The following is a 17,378-nucleotide window of genomic DNA, read 5'->3' on the forward strand; positions in this document are numbered from 1 at the left end:
ACTCGATTCCCGTCATTTCAAACTACACATACAACGCAGAGTCGAACCCACCGGTCACACATATACATATTTTAATACATTTTTTTAAGCACTTCAAATGTAATAACGATGATAAGTTTTAAATATGTTACTGTCCCACCGAATTATTTTAAAACAAGAATAAAGCAGAAAAATGCTTGGCTTTATTAAATGCCTCGTTGAGTGAGCCCACTCAAATCCGCTCATTTACACACAATAAGTTGCCAAGGCAACTGTTTACCAAGTTAAACGAGGATTGACGCATGCGGCGCTTTGAAGCTCGCTTCTCTGGAAACATCTAACTAACATCAACGTCTGTCAATCACTGTTAACTTTAATAGGCACTCCAGTGCACTCACTGCCTAACCAACAAAGAACAGGGAGAGGGAGGGAGAGGGAGACTACGCAATTGGCTCAGGACAGCTTTTTTTAAATTTTTTTAATTGAAATAAAAATCCGCGATGGACTGAGGGCGCGAAGTTTGAAGCGGGAAGTAGTGAGGGATTACTGTATTGTTATGGAGGGCGTGCACAAATTAGTTGTTGCTAATTGCGGATAGTCTTAAAAGTAGCTGGGATGTTCCACAAAATTCATAGTATAATGAAATACCTGATGTGCACTGAAATTAGAGCTCAGCCATTTAGATTTCATATATAACAAAATTAAATGACAAAAAATATACTTACCATTAATACTAAGAGGTGGCGGAAAGGCACTGTTACCAGACTTTAAAAAAAAAAAAAAACGACTGGAAACAAGACGGACGAGACGTCGAAATCATGTATGTCGGGTACGTCGTAACCCGAGGACTACCTGTATAAGGTTAACCTAGTGGAAATGTATCTAATATGAAGAACTGGTTCGGGTTTTTTAGGGCCAGTTTCAAAGTAAAAATTCACCTACCTTAGAGGTGATTACCCTTCTTCATCGTTGCATTCGTTTGACCCACCCAGAAGTTAAAAAAAAAAAAAAAAAAACTAAATAAATAACTAGAAACACAAAGGGTCTTAAATTGCCATCTTTTATTGCACTTTGTAAGCAGATGCTGTACAGCAGCTGTGTAGACAAGTTACTCATCAGTGTGACACAACAACCCAAGCAGGACTGGAGCACATCTGAATACAGTCACAATTAGTTTGGTTTATATCAAAATAAAATAACAAAAATAAAAGTCCAATGATCTCATCATGATAGCTATGACAAGTATGACAAATATCTACAAAGTTACATGAAGGAAGCAAAATATTGTACCTATGAATAATTCAAACAAATTCATAATCACCTGTGTTTTCACACAGAGGACATCAATGTCTCTTCCCTAATCAACAATTTCTACATTGTATACAAAATGAACAAAACAAGGGTTCTTCTCTTGCATGCAATAAGCTATTGTGATTATTCCTACACTAAGCACTGAATAATTGTCTAAAATGGGATGATGCTCCATTTTCTTTTTGGAAGAGGCATCACAGTGGGTAAACAGTCTTCTCCCTCAGTGGCTGTCATGGCAACAATAAGTCCCACAAGCAATCATCGTCATATGCTCATGCGCGCACACACACACGTAGACAATCGCACACACTGATATAATAATTCATGACACGGAACTGTTTCCAAAACTTTAAACTAGACCCCTGATACAGAACAATACAGTGATACATCAAAAATATACAGAGTGATTAAAAGGAAACCATCTGTGTGCATCCCTTATGTACAAGATCAGTAGAAAATTCAAACAGAGTGGTTTCAAAACTCCTCTGAAGCGTGTTTTTCTCCCACACAACTTTTTAATTCACATGTGACAAGGCTTGCTGCATCAGACAAGATTCAGAATGGTATGTGCTGCCTAACACTTGCCCATTTTGGCTATTAGCTCATCGCAGATCTTGGTTAATTCCTCAATCTCTTTGTTCTGAAAAACAGTTTTATAAACCAATCATGAGAAAAAGGAATAAAAGCATCACATATTTAAATAACTCATCTGTTTAAAATCCATGGATGCATGAATGTGGGTACTACATAGAAATAAATATTCAATTCGGCATCGTTGATATTTACATTTAGCTTCATTAATGTATACATTATTCTGTTTTCCAATTATGTAGAAATGAGGGCGTTCCTATTTAGGTGCTTTGCATCCAGTTAAGTGATCAAATATGGTTCCAGGTCAGGTGAAGTGCTTAACCGACTGACCTTTTGTTCCAATGTGCGCTCCAGAGACTCCACTTTCATCTGCTCCTTTCTCAAACTGGCTTGGTGGGCCGCCTGCTCCTGCTTGGACTTGGCCCTTACCTGAGCTATTTCTGAATTGGCCCTGGAAACACAGGAGACGCCTTTCTAGAACTTCCATAAGCCCCAGATTTGGAAGCATCTTTTCATGAACTAACTAGTTCACCCACTGTTTATGATACTTTCGATCAACAGCAATTAAAAATGATTAACATGTTAACTTACTTGTCTAGCTTCTCCTCTGCGTGAATTTTCAAAGCTTGGTATCGCTGTTCCTCTTTACGGACTCTAGACAGATATTCTTGAGCGCATTTCTTCAAAACCTCTTCATTCTATACAGAGCAACATACATACATAATTGTTTACTAATAACAGTTTACAAGCTGCTATGTCCGTTCATAGACTTTATAATGATATTGACGGGACACACTCCCCAGACACTGCGCCACGCCTTGGAGTAGGGGGCCGTCCCACACGCCGCTTCAGTCAGTCAAAGTCGGTCGCAGTTATTCTCAAACACATGCAGCGATCCAACGCCGGGTTTAGGTTGAAAAAGTATGAAAGCTGTACCGCATACGAACAGGAAGGATTGTCTCAGGAGTGATTTGTTTGAGGATTCAAGGTAATTATTATATTTTTCGTACCACGCATGCATTTTGAAATGCTGTGAAAAAAATCAATGGGAGAAATTAACCGCTACGGCATTCGCGTCATAATTCACAATATTTACGTAAAATTAATGCTAACTGCCCGTTTTTTTTTTTTGCTTTTAACCAAGATTCGAGATTTTGCGTTCATATCTATAAAGAATTCAGGGATTTAAGCATTTATTCACAAGAATTTTCAACGTAAAAAACTCTTTGTGGTGATAAGGCGGCGCTACAGTTGCTTAAAGATTAGCAGGACATTCGACATATTTACGTAAAATAAATGCTGCCGGGTTCTTAGCTCTTTTAACAAAGAATGGAGACTGTTTTACGTCCATTAAAGAATTCAGGGATTTACGCATTTATTCATCGTCATTTTCAATGAAAAAGCGTGTTGATATGTGGTGATAAGGTGGCGCCACGGTGGCTTAAAAACTAGCAGCACATTTGACATATTTATGTAAAATAAATGCTAATTGCCTGTTGTTTTGCTTTTAACATAGAATCGAGACGGTTTTACGTCCATATCTCTAAAGAATTTAGGTATTTAGGGATTTAAGCATTTATTCACAAGAACTTTCAACATAAAAAGCTCTTTGTCTGTGTTTCCACTCGGTCAGCTTTGGCGGAAATAGGCCCCCTATTAATTGGCCCCGCGCCCCGTGTCCCATCTATATATTATAAAGTCTATGATCCGTCACTGACAAGGTCCATAATGGTCTAAGGAAAATAAAACCAAAAAAAAAAAAGTTACCTTGCGGAAGCCCTCGAGCACATCTTTCATCTTCTCATATCGTCGGAAGAGGTCAGCCAGAGACTTTTCCACAGAGTTGAGGTCAGCCAACGCCTGGTCCTTTTCCACGATCAGCTGTTGAATGGTGTGGTGGGAAAGAGACTTCTCTTTCTGGTCATCTTCTAACATGCGCACATACATAGAAAATGTATATCATGATTTGATATCAATGGACAGTATATCTTGTGGAGAGATGTAACTGTCCAAAATGTAATGCAACACAGTTGGAAAATATTTCATACAGACTGTTTATATACGTTATAGATTATTTGAATTTGAGAAAGACTAAATGAAAAATGAGGACGTCAATGATAGGGGAAATAATGAGTTAATTTAAGTGTAAATGTCACCATTCATAATCCATTGAACCATTAATGGTAATTTTAGCTCAAATCCGATGGTTCACACAATAACATTTATTTGTATTTTGCGGGCATTCACACTGGTCCTGTTCTGCCTATCGCAGTTAACACCTATACTATAGTAATTCTTAAAAGCACTTGAGGTTAGATAATACATTGAGAAAGATAAGACACTTGAACATCCGACTGTATACTAAAGTGTCTCAAAACGTTTGACCGCTGGTGTACAACATAATTTTTGTAATTGTGACTTCATCACTTAAAGACGATGCTGTTGTACCATATACTAATCCTTCTCAAAAAATTAGCATATTGGGATTATTATCATTACTTTTTGTTATGTACTGATAAACATTAGACTATCATATATTTTAGATTCATTACACACAACTAAAGTAGTTCAAGCCTTTTATTGTTTTAATATTGATGATTTTGGCAAAAAAGTCAGGAAAAAACAAAAATCCCTATCTCAAAAAATTTGCATATCATGAAAAGGTACTCTAAAGTAGCTACTAACTTGTGGAGAAGGGCCAATTCCAGACCTTAGGAACCTGCAGAAACCTGGAAATGGGCTACAGGTGCCGCGTTCCCCAGGTCAAGCCAGTTTTGAACCTGAAACAGCGGCTGAAGCGCCTGACCTGGGCTACAGAGAAGCAGCACTGGACTGTTGCTCAGTGGTCCAAAGTAGTTTTTTCAGATGAAAGCAAATTTTGCAGGTCATTCGGAAATCAAGGTGTCAGAGTTTGGAGGAAGACTGGGCAGAAGGAAATGCCAAAATGCCTGAAGTCCAGTGTCAAGTACCCACAGTCAGTGATGGTCTGGGGTGCCATGTCAGCTCCTGGTGTTGGTCTACTTTGTTTTATCAAGGGCAGGGTGAATGCAGCTAGCTATCAGGAGATTTTGGAGCTTCCATCTGCTGAAAAGCTTTATGGAGATGAAGATTTTATTTTTCAGCATGACCTGGCACCTGCTCACAGTGCCAACACCACTAGTAAATGGTTTACTGACCATGGCATTACTGTGCTCAATTGGCCTGCCAACTCTCCTGACCTGAACCCCATAGAGAATCTGTGGGATATTGTAAAGAGGAAGTTGAGAGACACCAGACCCAACACTGTGGATGAGCTTAAGGCCGTTATCGAAGCATCCTGGGCCTCCATCACCTCAGCAGTGCCACAGGCTGATTGCCTCCATGGCACGCCGCATTGAAGGAGTCATTTCTGCAAAAGGATTCCCAACCATATATTGAGTGCATAGCTGATATAATTAATTGAAGGTTGACATTTTTTTAGGGGTGCACGATATCCATTTTTTGAAACCGATACCGATAACTTCCTGCTCCTCAAGGCCGATACCGATACGATAACCGATAATATATATATCATTTTTCAATGTATATTCACCTGAGTTTTTGAACACCTGTAGGTCAAAAATACTAGTGGTTCATTCAGCTTAGATTTGCCTTTGACCGAACCAGAATTTTCATGATGACATGAACATTATTATAATGAACAAAACAAAGACAGTAACAAAACTTTGCATACTGGAAAAACAGGAGTGGAAACAAACGCACAAATCCCAATCTGACACCGTGCCAAAAATATTATTAATAGGGCCGATAATATATTATGTTATCGGATTTATTGGGATGACGTCATAATTCCTATTATCGTACCGATAATTATCGTGCACCTCTACTTTTTTTGTATTAAAAAAAATTTTTTTGTATTGGTCGGATGAAATATGCTAATTTTTTTAGATAGGGATTTTTGGTTTTTCTTACTTTTTAGCCAAAATCATCGATATTAAAATAATACAAAAGGCTTGAACTACTTCAGTTGTGTGTAATGAATCTAAAATATATGAAAGTCTAATGTTGATCAGTACAATACAGAAAATAATGAACTTTATCACAATATGCTAATTCTTTGAGAAGGACTAGTATTTGCTCCAATTACAAAGCAAACCAAAGTCATGATAGTCGTAATCAATTAGAGATGGTGGCATGCGCTTCAACAACATACTGAGTGACCATATCACGCTGGCATAAAAACAAACTAAAAGAAAATGCTTCAACTTGTACACAAATGAGCATGAAGAGTGAAGTGAAATGAAAACAGACAAGCACAGTGGATGTGAGGCAAGCTTTAGGCAATGTTGGCTCCCTTCCTGTGACCAAAGATGAGGAGATGTAAGCAGGCAAACAGAAGTTCAAGTTTGCAGTACTGTACTCACCTGGCATGCCTGTGAGGGTTATCAAAAAGTAAGGAGCAAACATAGGAGCAGAACAGAAACAAAAGGGAGTGCGTTAAGTCAAGCTGGGAGCCCACAAGGCATGTGAGAGAAGAGCGTTAGCGGAATGTGAACATCTGATTACTGATTTCAAAAGTCCTGTAAAAGCACAAAAGCAAGCACTCAAGATGGCATAAATTCTTCATTTGCAGTGCAGCAAAAAGTTGTGTCAGGAATTGTGATTCAAAACAAGATTAATGTGCATGTGTGCAGAGCTCTTTGTATTTCATCATATCAACTCACCTATCATCTGTGCAATCGTCTTTTCATATTCAGAAACAATCCTCCTATGGAAAAGAATTGGGATGTTATTACACAAACGTGGCTGAGCGCTTCATACAATTCAGCATTCAGCAAAACCACTGGTATTTGAAATTTTCAATAGCCAAAAACTTCAACCACAGCATGATTGTCTACTAATAAAATTACCACCCCCGAGCATTGCAATGACGCCCCCTGCAGACCGTAGGTTCTGTCTGCTCACAACCCCAAAAGGAGAAATTATTTTGGAAACTGCTCGTACGTTTATTTCCAGTTGTGCGTTTCCCGGTTCATGCGTCTGCTCCTTCAATGACTATGTGAGTATGCCTTGTGAAGTGCTGCTGCACATAGATTGTGAACATTCCTCACAATGCTAGGTGGAGGAAGTGTTTTTTTGTAGCCGTTTTTTTTTCTATCGTTCTCGTAATTTCGTTAACTTGTTTTTTTTGTTTTTTTTTTTATCGGCTACGACAGTATCATATCAAAATAATTCATGTGAGCATTGAATGTAGTGGTTTGAAGGGAGATAGGGTGCAAATGTTCACTATAGTTGGTTTATAGTTAAAATGATGCGGTGTAATGTTTAATAAGCTAAAAACATTAAGAGGTTTTGTGAATGTTGACTATATACTCACCGGGCACTTTATTAGGTACACCTGTCCAACTGCTCGTTAACACTAAATTTCTAATCAGCCAATCACATGGCGGCAACTCAGTTAATTTAGGAATGTAGACATGGTGTAAGAAAATCTCCTGCAGTTCAAACCGAGCATCAGTATGGGGAAGAAAGGTGATTTGAGTGACTTTGAACGTGGCATGGTTGTTGGTGCCAGAAGGGCAGGTCTGAGTATTTCAGAAACTGCTGATCAACTGGGATTTTCACACACAACCATCTCTAGCGTTTACAGAGAATGGTCCGAAAAAGAAAAAATATCCAGTGAGCGGCCATTCTGTGGGCGGAAATGCCTTATTGATGCCAGAGGTCAGAGGAAAATGGCCAGACTGGTTCGAGCTGATAGAAAGGCAACAGTGACTCAAATAACCACCCGTTACAACCAAGGTAGGCAGAAGAGCATCTCTGAACGCACAGTACGTCGAACTTTGAGGCAGATGGGCTACAGCAGCAGAAGACCACGCCAGGTGCCACTCCTTTCAGCTAAGAACAGGAAACTGAGGCTACAATTTGCGCAAGATCATCGAAATTGGACAATAGAAGATTGGAAAAATGTTGCCTGGTCTGATGTCTCGATTTCTGCTGCAACATTCGGATGGTAGGGTCAGAATTTGGCGTCAACAACATGAAAGCATGGATCCATCCTGCCTTGTATCAACAGTTCAGGCTGGTGGTGGTGGTGTAATGGTGTGGGGAATATTTTCTTGGCAGTCTTTGGGCCCCTTGGTACCAAATGAGCATTGGTGGAACGCCACAGCCTACCTGAGTATTGTTGTTGACCATGTCCATCCCTTTATGACCACAATGTACCCAACTTCTGATGGCTACTTTCAGCAGGATAATGCGCCATGTCATAAAGCTGGAATCATCTCAGACTGGTTTCTTGAACATGACAATGAGTTCACTGTACTCAAATGGCCTCCACAGTCACCAGATCTCAATCCAATAGAGCATCTTTGGGATGTGGTGGAACGGGAGACTCGCATCATGGATGTGCAGCCGACAAATCTGCAACAACTGTGTGATGCCATCATGTCAATATGGACCAAACTCTCTGAGGAATGCTTCCAGCACCTTGTCTAATCTATGCCACGAAGAATTGAGGCAGTTCTGAAGGCAAAAGGGGGTCCAACCTGTTACTTGCATGGTGTACCTAATAAAGTGGCCGGTGAGTATGTCTGTATGTTATTCACCAGATACTAAATGTGTGTACATGTATGCACACCTGCACATGAGCCCCAAAAAGTATATCATTTCATCTCCTGTGCTCTCTCACCGTAGACCTGGTAGTAGTCAACACATCTGAGCCAACAAGTCACATCTGAGCCAACTAGTCACAAGTAGAATCTGCCACACTTTCTTCATTATTTCTACAATATTTTTTTAATGTTTGTTATGTTAAATTAATAATCTCTTGCACATATTTATTGTTGTGCACTTGCAACCAGTTTGATAGTGTTAATACATGTAACATTGCTAGCAAATACTGTGTTTTGGTTGGAGGGTTGGAGGGGCAAAGCATCTTGTCGACCACGGCACCATCTAGGCTAGGAACACCACTGGCTGGGGTCGTATCACATCACACACACTTACCGAACAAAGAGTCATATTTACAGAAACAAGGAGTCTTATAGAACAACAATAATAGTATGTACAACTATGAGAACCAGTTTTTTGTTGCTTTATCATTAAAGGTAAGGAATTCCATTCCTGCATGGCTCAAAAGAGAACTGTACGCTGGCTCTGACTAGTTTTACATTTCGGCAGAGTTAAACTCTGCCTTTCAGAGTTTTTAGTGAGCTAGCCGTGTGTATTTCTACAGAAAGGCGGCTTTTGGCTGGTGAAACAGAGACAGTGTTTGAGTTGCAATAATACTCCTTAGAAAGTTCATCTGTTTTTCAATAACAGCCAGGAGAGCTGTTTATGCATTTTGGCTACAATAGTTCTATAAGAACATTGTAGAGCCACTCGTGCAGCTTTGTTTTGCACCAACAGTACTGTTTCTTTTTCTTTTTTTTTTTTTTTTTTTTTTTACATTCGTTAAAGAAGTGTTTGACCAAACGACTCGACTGAACAATAATCCAAATGCAACAGAAGTAAACTATGGAAAGCACATGAGATTATATATTTAGGTAAGAATTTTGAACATCTTCTAATAACTGCAAAGCTGTGGCCCATTTTAGAGACAACACGATTTATCTGATGGTCCAACGACGATCTAGAATGAATAAGAACCCCCAATAGCTTCACCTTCTCCGTTTGTGTTTTAGCAACATTATTTATAGTCAGGTTGAGATGAGGATTTGCTCTTAATGAGTAGTTAGTACCAATCACAATACTTGTAGTTTTCTTTCACATTTAAGATTAATTCATTGCTTTCAACCCAGTTAACAATACTTAAAAGTTTTTTCTCTAGTTTTGCCTTTACTTCATGGATTCCATTCTTAGTACAGAGCTGTGTCATCCGCAAACATTGAAATACCAACCGCACTCATCACTGATAGTAAATCATTTGTAAATACATATTGTGTACATTAAGTGCACCAAGGCGACTGCCTTGGGGCACGCTGTGTTTTACAATTCTCACAACTGAGTAACAGCCATTGTAATAAATTACGGTAGTTGTTTCTGGTCACAAAAATAACTACTGAGAAACTGAATAGCTGTTTGAGCAAAACCATAACATTCAACAGAATATTATGATCAATTTGATCAAAAGTTGGAAAAAATCCAGTAGTGCAGCCCCAACAATGTTATTTTCAGCATTTGGAATAGCGCATTGACAAATGTAATAGGATTAAACAGTCCTGTCCCCGTCTTTACATCCTTTTTATCCCGATAATCAGCCATATGAAGTAAAATAAGTCTCATTGAAGCTTTTGCCGCCTACACCCTGCCCCACCACCTTCTGACCAACATCAATGTTTCTATTTATTAAACATATTGTACATACACCTGGGCAATTATTCTACAAGTATTAGTTAAAAGCTGTGACATACATTCAATCGATTTTTTTTTCAGGGCTATATTCTTGACAATTCAAACCAAAGCATAATACCTCATTTCTTGCACTTCCTGTCGGCTGTCTTCATATTTCCTCTGCCACTCCAGCACCTCCTTTTCTTTTGTCACAATCTAAACCAGGAAACCAGGAAAAACAACACCATTTGACACATATTCTGTACAATCAAAATTCATAAGATGATTTGATAACCTATAGTAACTCTTTCAGTGCTGATTATGTGGCTGTTTTCATCAATCTGCTGCCAATTTAGATTGTCACATGTAGACGTCAAATCCATTTGAACTGGGAGGGCAATCCTGGCAGTTCAAATGGAATGGCTGCCTATCGTTGTCAATGGCAGCCAATACGTTACGACAGTGGTTCTTAACTGGGGTTCGATTGAACCCCAGGGTTTCGATGAGTAAGCCTCAGGGGTTCAGTGAAGGTTAAGAAACGCAGAGCCCTATTTTGTACGCTAAATCTAGGCAAAATGATATTTCAGACCAGGTTTTGGACTGGTTTGCGCTCAATTTACAGGCTTTATTCCATTTCTTTCAAATGCTAGCCCTCTATCTAATGGCAGGAGAAATCGGTTTGCTCAATGGAAGGTTGATTGGCACGTGGTATGAGGAAGTATAATAGACCTACAGACAGCATGAACTGCGTAAATAATCTTTTTAAAAAGTGCATCATTTTACGGTATGAAAATAGTATGTGTGCAAGGATGCGACATTAAAATGGGAACGTAGACATGAAAACAAAAAAGGAACATATTGAAATGAGTAATTTCATTTACCAACGTGAAAATAAATAGAAAAAGGCAAAATTGTAGTAAATTAGAAAAGTTGAAGAAATTCAACAGGAATTCACTTAGATGTTAGCTTGCTAGGGGTTGAATTCGTTAAAAAATGGCTTTATGCATTGTTTTATCTTGTGTTTTATAAATATATATATATATATATATATATATATATATTTTTTTTTTTTTTTTTTTCAATTTTATTTTGTATATTGGAGATTGTATATATTGATCAGTCCATTCTATATGTAAATGTGTGTCACTCTATGGGGCAGCTTTGAATATCGTGACACTTTGTGTAATGACAATAAAGGTGTTCTATTCTATTCTATTTATTATGAAATTCCGAACCACTAGTGTGGTTTAGCAAGGTTAAAAACCATAACCACCAAAATCATAATGATTGTTTATACCTTTTATGTGCATTACTGTGATTGCCATTAATGGCAATCTTATTCACTTAACAGGGTTAAAAAAAAACAAAAAACTGTACATTATATACCAAGCAAACGTTGAAAAAAAAATAAAGTCAACCAAGTAGTTTCCAAACTGTTGCAATGTAAACTCCAGAAACAAAACACAAGTTTTTCACAAATTTATGTTGTTCTCTCAGTGAACAAAACCCGCTTCTCACACAAAAGATAAATTCGACTTAAATTTCCTGGTTACAGTTGCTATCAGGTCTGATTAGATTGTGTTTATCAGGCAAATTCACAACCAGGCAAAACTCTCCAATAAAAAATTTTACGAACCTCCTCTTTTGCGATTCCCAACGAGTGGTCCAGCTCTTTGGGAAGATGTGGACTATCTCCATCAATATAGCTGGAAGCGGTTCGGACGTAGAGCGAGTTCTTGGATAGCGAACTCTCAGATGTTGAAGACACATCTCTGTGCTGCTCCCAGGAACCAATTGAAAGAAGCGAAAGAAAAGGAAACATAGCCAGTTACAATCCAGAAAAGACTGAACACGCTGCCACACGCTGGCTAGCCTGACCGCTCTCAAGGGGTCGGGATAACTCAACCCGAGCTACGAGGTGGCGTATGTAAATGAGGCAGGCTAGCAATGTTCCTGAAGACTTGGTCAGCTGCAGTATGAATTGATGGAACAGTCTTCATAGCCAAGTGATTGGCTTGTTAGAAAGCATAGCTTGTTTGCGATTGGTACAGGCAAGGAGGAGGTGGATGAGGGCAGAAAACACATACTGTATAAAAAAGAGGGGGGCTGGATAGCAGACTGCACAGCATGGCAAACGTGTTAGTCTTATGTTAAAGCACATTACCTAAACATTTCTTACAACAGTCAACTGCTGGCTGATTGCTCACTCTTCTTCAAATTACACGAGATGAGGCAAGGCCCAATCATTACATTTAATTTTCAGTGCTGGGTCGAGAAACCACAAAATACGATAATGTTTCAGCACCTTTCTTGACCCCTTAAACTGTTACGTTCGGAAGGATTTATTTATTGAGACGGATTAGGCCAAGACCACAGGGAGTTAGATAACAATGAGACTAATACGCAGACAAGTTAGAGCATCAAGAAAAAGACCTAAAATTGTCCACTTTAACTCTAGACATCCAATCAAGAGCCTTTGTGGATTTGAATAAGTTTGTCAGCCTTCATTCATTTCATTTACTGGTAGCCCCCCCCCGCCCCCCATTTCAAATTGATTGGACGTCTATTGATGTCAATGATGGCCAGTGAGTAAGTTATTTTAGTTTAAGGGGCCGTTTACATGGTGACTCTCCGAGAATATGAAAAATGTCAAATTTGCATTTGCATTTGCGTCTCCATTTGAACAATGTCGCGATTCCGCATGAAAACAATGTAGTATTGATGCCAGGCCCTAGGGGGCAGTGCAGATTTACTGGGCGCCAGAGAATGATGCAATTTGACCCCACCAAGCTCCCTCAGCCCGGAAAAAAATATCCCCGCCCACTCGAGGCAATGTCATTTTTCTTTTGTTCAAAAAGGCACAAAAATTGAAACGTTCAACATATTTAATTTAAAAATATTATTAAAACAGTAAATTAAAGCCAACATTCCGCCATATATGCATGCCGAGGAAACCCCCCTCAACCCCCCGCAATCGGATTCTTCTACTTTGGAGGCAGCATTCAGAATTTTTCATTTTCGTCTTCCGTCTTCGCCGACACCATATGCACGCGAGGCGAGTCCGCAACTCAGTCATTGCGTCTTTGTGTTGCAGAGTCGCCATGTAAACTGCCCCTAAAACTCCACGTTCGGAATGCATTGCATTGGTGCTAAAAATGAATCTCCTTGTTATGTTATCATATTGTACAAACTGGTTAGGTCTTGATTGTAAGAAGGGCATTGCTTCCATTGTATTTACTGAGCATAACAAATAGACATATTGAAAGTAACAGCAAGACCACCCCCATCGGTACATACCATTCTGACTTGAATTACATAATAAGTATGATTTCCATCTTTCCTTGCATTCAGGAAAAAATACAACACATCAACTTCTGCAACAAGGCTACTGACAGAGATATGTGACACACATTTCAGGGATGAAAATGGAGGACAGAAACTTTAGTAAAGAATACCACAGTTCTAAGGGTAGTTGTTCTCATGAGACAGTATTAGTGGTAGTAGAAAACCTAACACACATCTTAAAAGGGAGCGAAAAGGTGTACTAGTAATACGTCTACAAGAACCAGGGGTACACAATGCAGTCTCTTGGTATTTGGACAGTGATTTTGATGGTTTAAGCCTAAAATAATCATGAGTGCTGGCACTTTGCTTTGATCTTTGTGAAAAAGTGCAAATATATTTTCTTCATGTGTGTACAGTAAAATATATACAGTATAATACAGTGAAGAGCAGAAGTATTTGCACCCCTTGCGATTTTGCAAATTCACCCCTTAGAAAATAGGTAGAGGTCTGAAATTTCAATCATAAATGCATTTCCAGTCATGGATCCAGAAATCAAATTGTATGATTTTTAAAAATAATTTAGTTGTAATTTACTGGGGTTCATAAGTATTTGTACCCCTGAGAATCAGCAATAATTATGACACTTAAAGAATTGTCAGTCTACCCTACAAAAGGTCAATCTTTACCCCGGTGCACCCCACAGTCAGTCATAATCCAACTGCTACCATGGGCAATACCTGAGAGCTTTCGAAAGACACGAGAGAAAAAATTGTTGAGCTCCACAAAGCTGGAAAATGCTACGGCACAAGTGAAAAGCAGCTTGGTGAGAATAAATCAACAGTACAGCAATTGTTAGAAAATGGGAATGGCTAAACACCTCTGATAATCTACCTCAGACTGTGGCTCCTTGTAAAATCTCTCTTCGTGGGGCATCACTCATTAGGAGTGGGAACCTCTTGGTACCTCACGATACGATTCGCGATACAAAGCTCGCGATAACGATGATCTGACGATAAGCCGATACAACAATTATCAATACATTGGTCAGGAAATCATTGTAGGATAATCTCCAAACAACTGATAAACAGAAAAACAAGTTTCTGCTGTGAATTGGAATGAGTTTATCACTAGTAGACGTTCAATCCGTTTGAAGTTGGAGGGAATGTTCATTCGCTGCCACCCTCCCAGTCAGTGGCAGCCAATGCCAGGCAATGAGGTAATTTTGGGCCATTTAAGGTCATTTACCTGTTGATTTTCAGTTATTTCCTGTTGATTTTGGGGTATTTTATGGGTCACTTCCCGCTTATTTAGGGTTAAGGAACAGGAAGTGACCTGGGAATCACCCAAATGAATAGGCAGTGACTCAAACTCAACAGGAAATGACTTGTTAATGCCCTAAAATGAACAGCAAATGACCTGTAAATGCCCCAAAAATCGGACCGAATGACTTTGAATGCTGTGGTTTTGAATGAACGAACGTTGCCAGTCTAAATGGATTGGGTGTCAAGCACCGTCAATGGCAGCCTTAGAGTTAACTGAGACACTATTATGGTGGAAGATTTTGGTAGAATTTTTTTTTTTTTTAAGACATTGACAACTTTTAATAATTGTATCTCGATTCTTGCAGGAGCATATCGATAACCTTTTGGGATACAAAGTATCACGATATATCACCGTTTCGATATTTTGTCCCACCCTTATCACTCATGATGACAAAAGTGAGGGCTCAGCTAAGAACTCCCCAGCAGGAGTTGGTCAATAACCTGAATAGGCCACTGTCAGTATAACACTACGGTGCAATGGTTTAAAATCATGCATCAGAAGGTTCCCCTGTTGAAGCTAGTACATGTGAAGGCCCCTCTGAAGTTTGGCAGGGACCATCTGAATGATGCAAAGGGGTCATGGGAGAAAGTCATGTGGTCAAATGAGACCACAGTAGAACTTTTTGGTTCAAACTTTACTCGTCGTGTGTGGAGGAAAAACTGATGAGAACAATCCCAAGAACACCAACCCCACTGTGAAGTATAGGGGTGGAAACCTCATGATTTGGGGCTGCTTCTTAGCAAAGGGGATGGATAAATGGTGAAATGTATCGTCAGATTTTGAGCCACAACCTCCTTCCCTCAGTCAGAGACTTGAAGATGAGTCGTGGCTGGATCTTGACATGACAATGATCCGAAGCACGCAGCCAAGCCGACCAAGGAACGACTGTGTCAAAAGCATATCAAGGTTCTGGAGTGGCCTAGCAAGTCTCCAGACCTCAATCCAATAAAAAATCTTGGATGGAGCAGAAACTTCATGTTTCTCAACGACTGCCCCAAAACCTGACAGATCAACAGAGGATTTGTGAGGAGGAATCGGCCAAAATCCCTGTTTCCATATGTGAAAACCTGGTGAAGAACTAATGAAAGCGAATGACTTTTGTAATTGCAAACAAAGACTTCTGCACTAGATATTAGCACTGATTTTCTCAGGGGTACAAACACTTATGAACCTCAGAAAATTCCAAATAATTTATTGAAAAATCATAAAATGTGAGTTCCGGATTTTTTTAAAGAATATGTCTGCATAAGTGGAAATGCATCTATGATTGAAATTTCAGACTTCTACCTATTTTCTGAGTGGGTGGATTTGCAAAATCACAAGGAGTGCAAATATTACTGCTCCTCACCGTAAGTGTTTCCCAACCGTTATTAACCAACGAACATATTTTTCACGTGAAGTAAAACAGCATTCAATACTTATTCCTGTTTATCACAATACATTGCATGTCAGCGCAACGATATGCCACATCTTAGTTGTGGGAATTACTGCTCTTTTTTCCACATTCAGTGCACTGAGATACAAAGCTAGTGGATTGAGTGAGACTGTGAGACTGTCAAAATATCTAAGGACTAAGCAGATGTGGTACAGGGACGGGTTACATACAATAAGTGTTCCTCTTACTTTCAGTAAGGGTGAACCGTTGATGTTCCACCGTCGTGTGCTGGGTTTCTTAAGGCGTGACTGTGAAATGTGTGGGACAAATTCTTAAGAGAAGAAGCACCCATAAAATGGTGCCAACAAAGCATAAACGGTATCTATGAAACTGAAGTTAACTGGTGTAGAAAAAATGTAAAACACTCCAGAGGGAAAATTGACACTAGCAGACGTAAGTCTGCTGATAAGAGACCATGTTTAAACCTTTTTCATCTTCACTTGAGAAAAAAAGAAGGAAATATTGAAATGTCCTGTAAATAGCGATAATTGACACCCTGTTATTTTTACTTTTTATAATTGTCTCTATTAAAGAGTTTAATCTATGTACATTTAAAATCTGTTAGTTTTTTTGTATACACTTAACACACAGTCTGACCAGTATTTTTGTGAGATGAACAACCCAACAAATAATGTCAACGATGTGCAATATATGCGTCATTGCTTCTACAGTTTAAGATTATACATTAGCAGTCACGTTTAAGCCTCTTGTGAACAGCCAACATGCAAAAGAGGCAGAATGACAACAAAATCTGTTCCTTGGGGGTCAGCCTGAAAGTGCTTGCGGCAAAGTTTAAGCGATGTTAGACTTGAGATGAGGGAGACTCGATACTGTACTCTATCTTACAGGGCTGACAATGCAGTGGTGCAGCCGCCATGTTTTCACTGAGAATGGTTTGTTAAGGAGAGGGATACTCATGCACCATTTCTACAGCGCTGATCATCAAGATGCATCTTGGCAAAACCCACACGCACACACACTTACAGCAGGTGCAGGCTAAATCAGCGCAGTACCTGGGGGGTTACATTGGAGAGAGAGGGGCACTGAGAGATGTTTTTGGCTACTTGCAGAGCCTCTATCCTCAGAGCAGCAAGTACCAGCTCCTCCTGGGCCGCACAAATTGGGGGTTATCGTTGAATGT

General features: G+C 39.3%; 1 protein-coding gene across 10 annotated transcripts in view; it reads right to left on the minus strand.

Moving 5' to 3' along the window:
* Positions 1-1,025: 1,025 nt before the first annotated feature.
* The window catches only part of tacc2 (transforming, acidic coiled-coil containing protein 2), a 77,026-nt gene continuing 60,673 nt past the window's right edge, over positions 1,026-17,378 (minus strand). For 7 of the 10 annotated variants that reach the window (XM_057847778.1, XM_057847773.1, XM_057847776.1 and 4 more), the window contains 8 exons: positions 16,426-16,485; positions 11,831-11,971; positions 10,334-10,410; positions 6,585-6,628; positions 3,649-3,809; positions 2,473-2,579; positions 2,212-2,332; positions 1,026-1,930 (listed from right to left, as the gene is read on the minus strand). In XM_057847778.1, the coding sequence (XP_057703761.1) occupies positions 1,865-1,930; positions 2,212-2,332; positions 2,473-2,579; positions 3,649-3,809; positions 6,585-6,628; positions 10,334-10,410; positions 11,831-11,971; positions 16,426-16,485 (777 nt within the window). In that variant the 3' untranslated portion in view covers positions 1,026-1,864. The other 3 variants (XM_057847777.1, XM_057847774.1, XM_057847779.1) reach the window with 2 other exon arrangements.

This window comes from Corythoichthys intestinalis, chromosome 10 (genome assembly GCF_030265065.1).
Source record: "Corythoichthys intestinalis isolate RoL2023-P3 chromosome 10, ASM3026506v1, whole genome shotgun sequence".
Lineage (NCBI taxonomy): Eukaryota > Metazoa > Chordata > Actinopteri > Syngnathiformes > Syngnathidae > Corythoichthys > Corythoichthys intestinalis.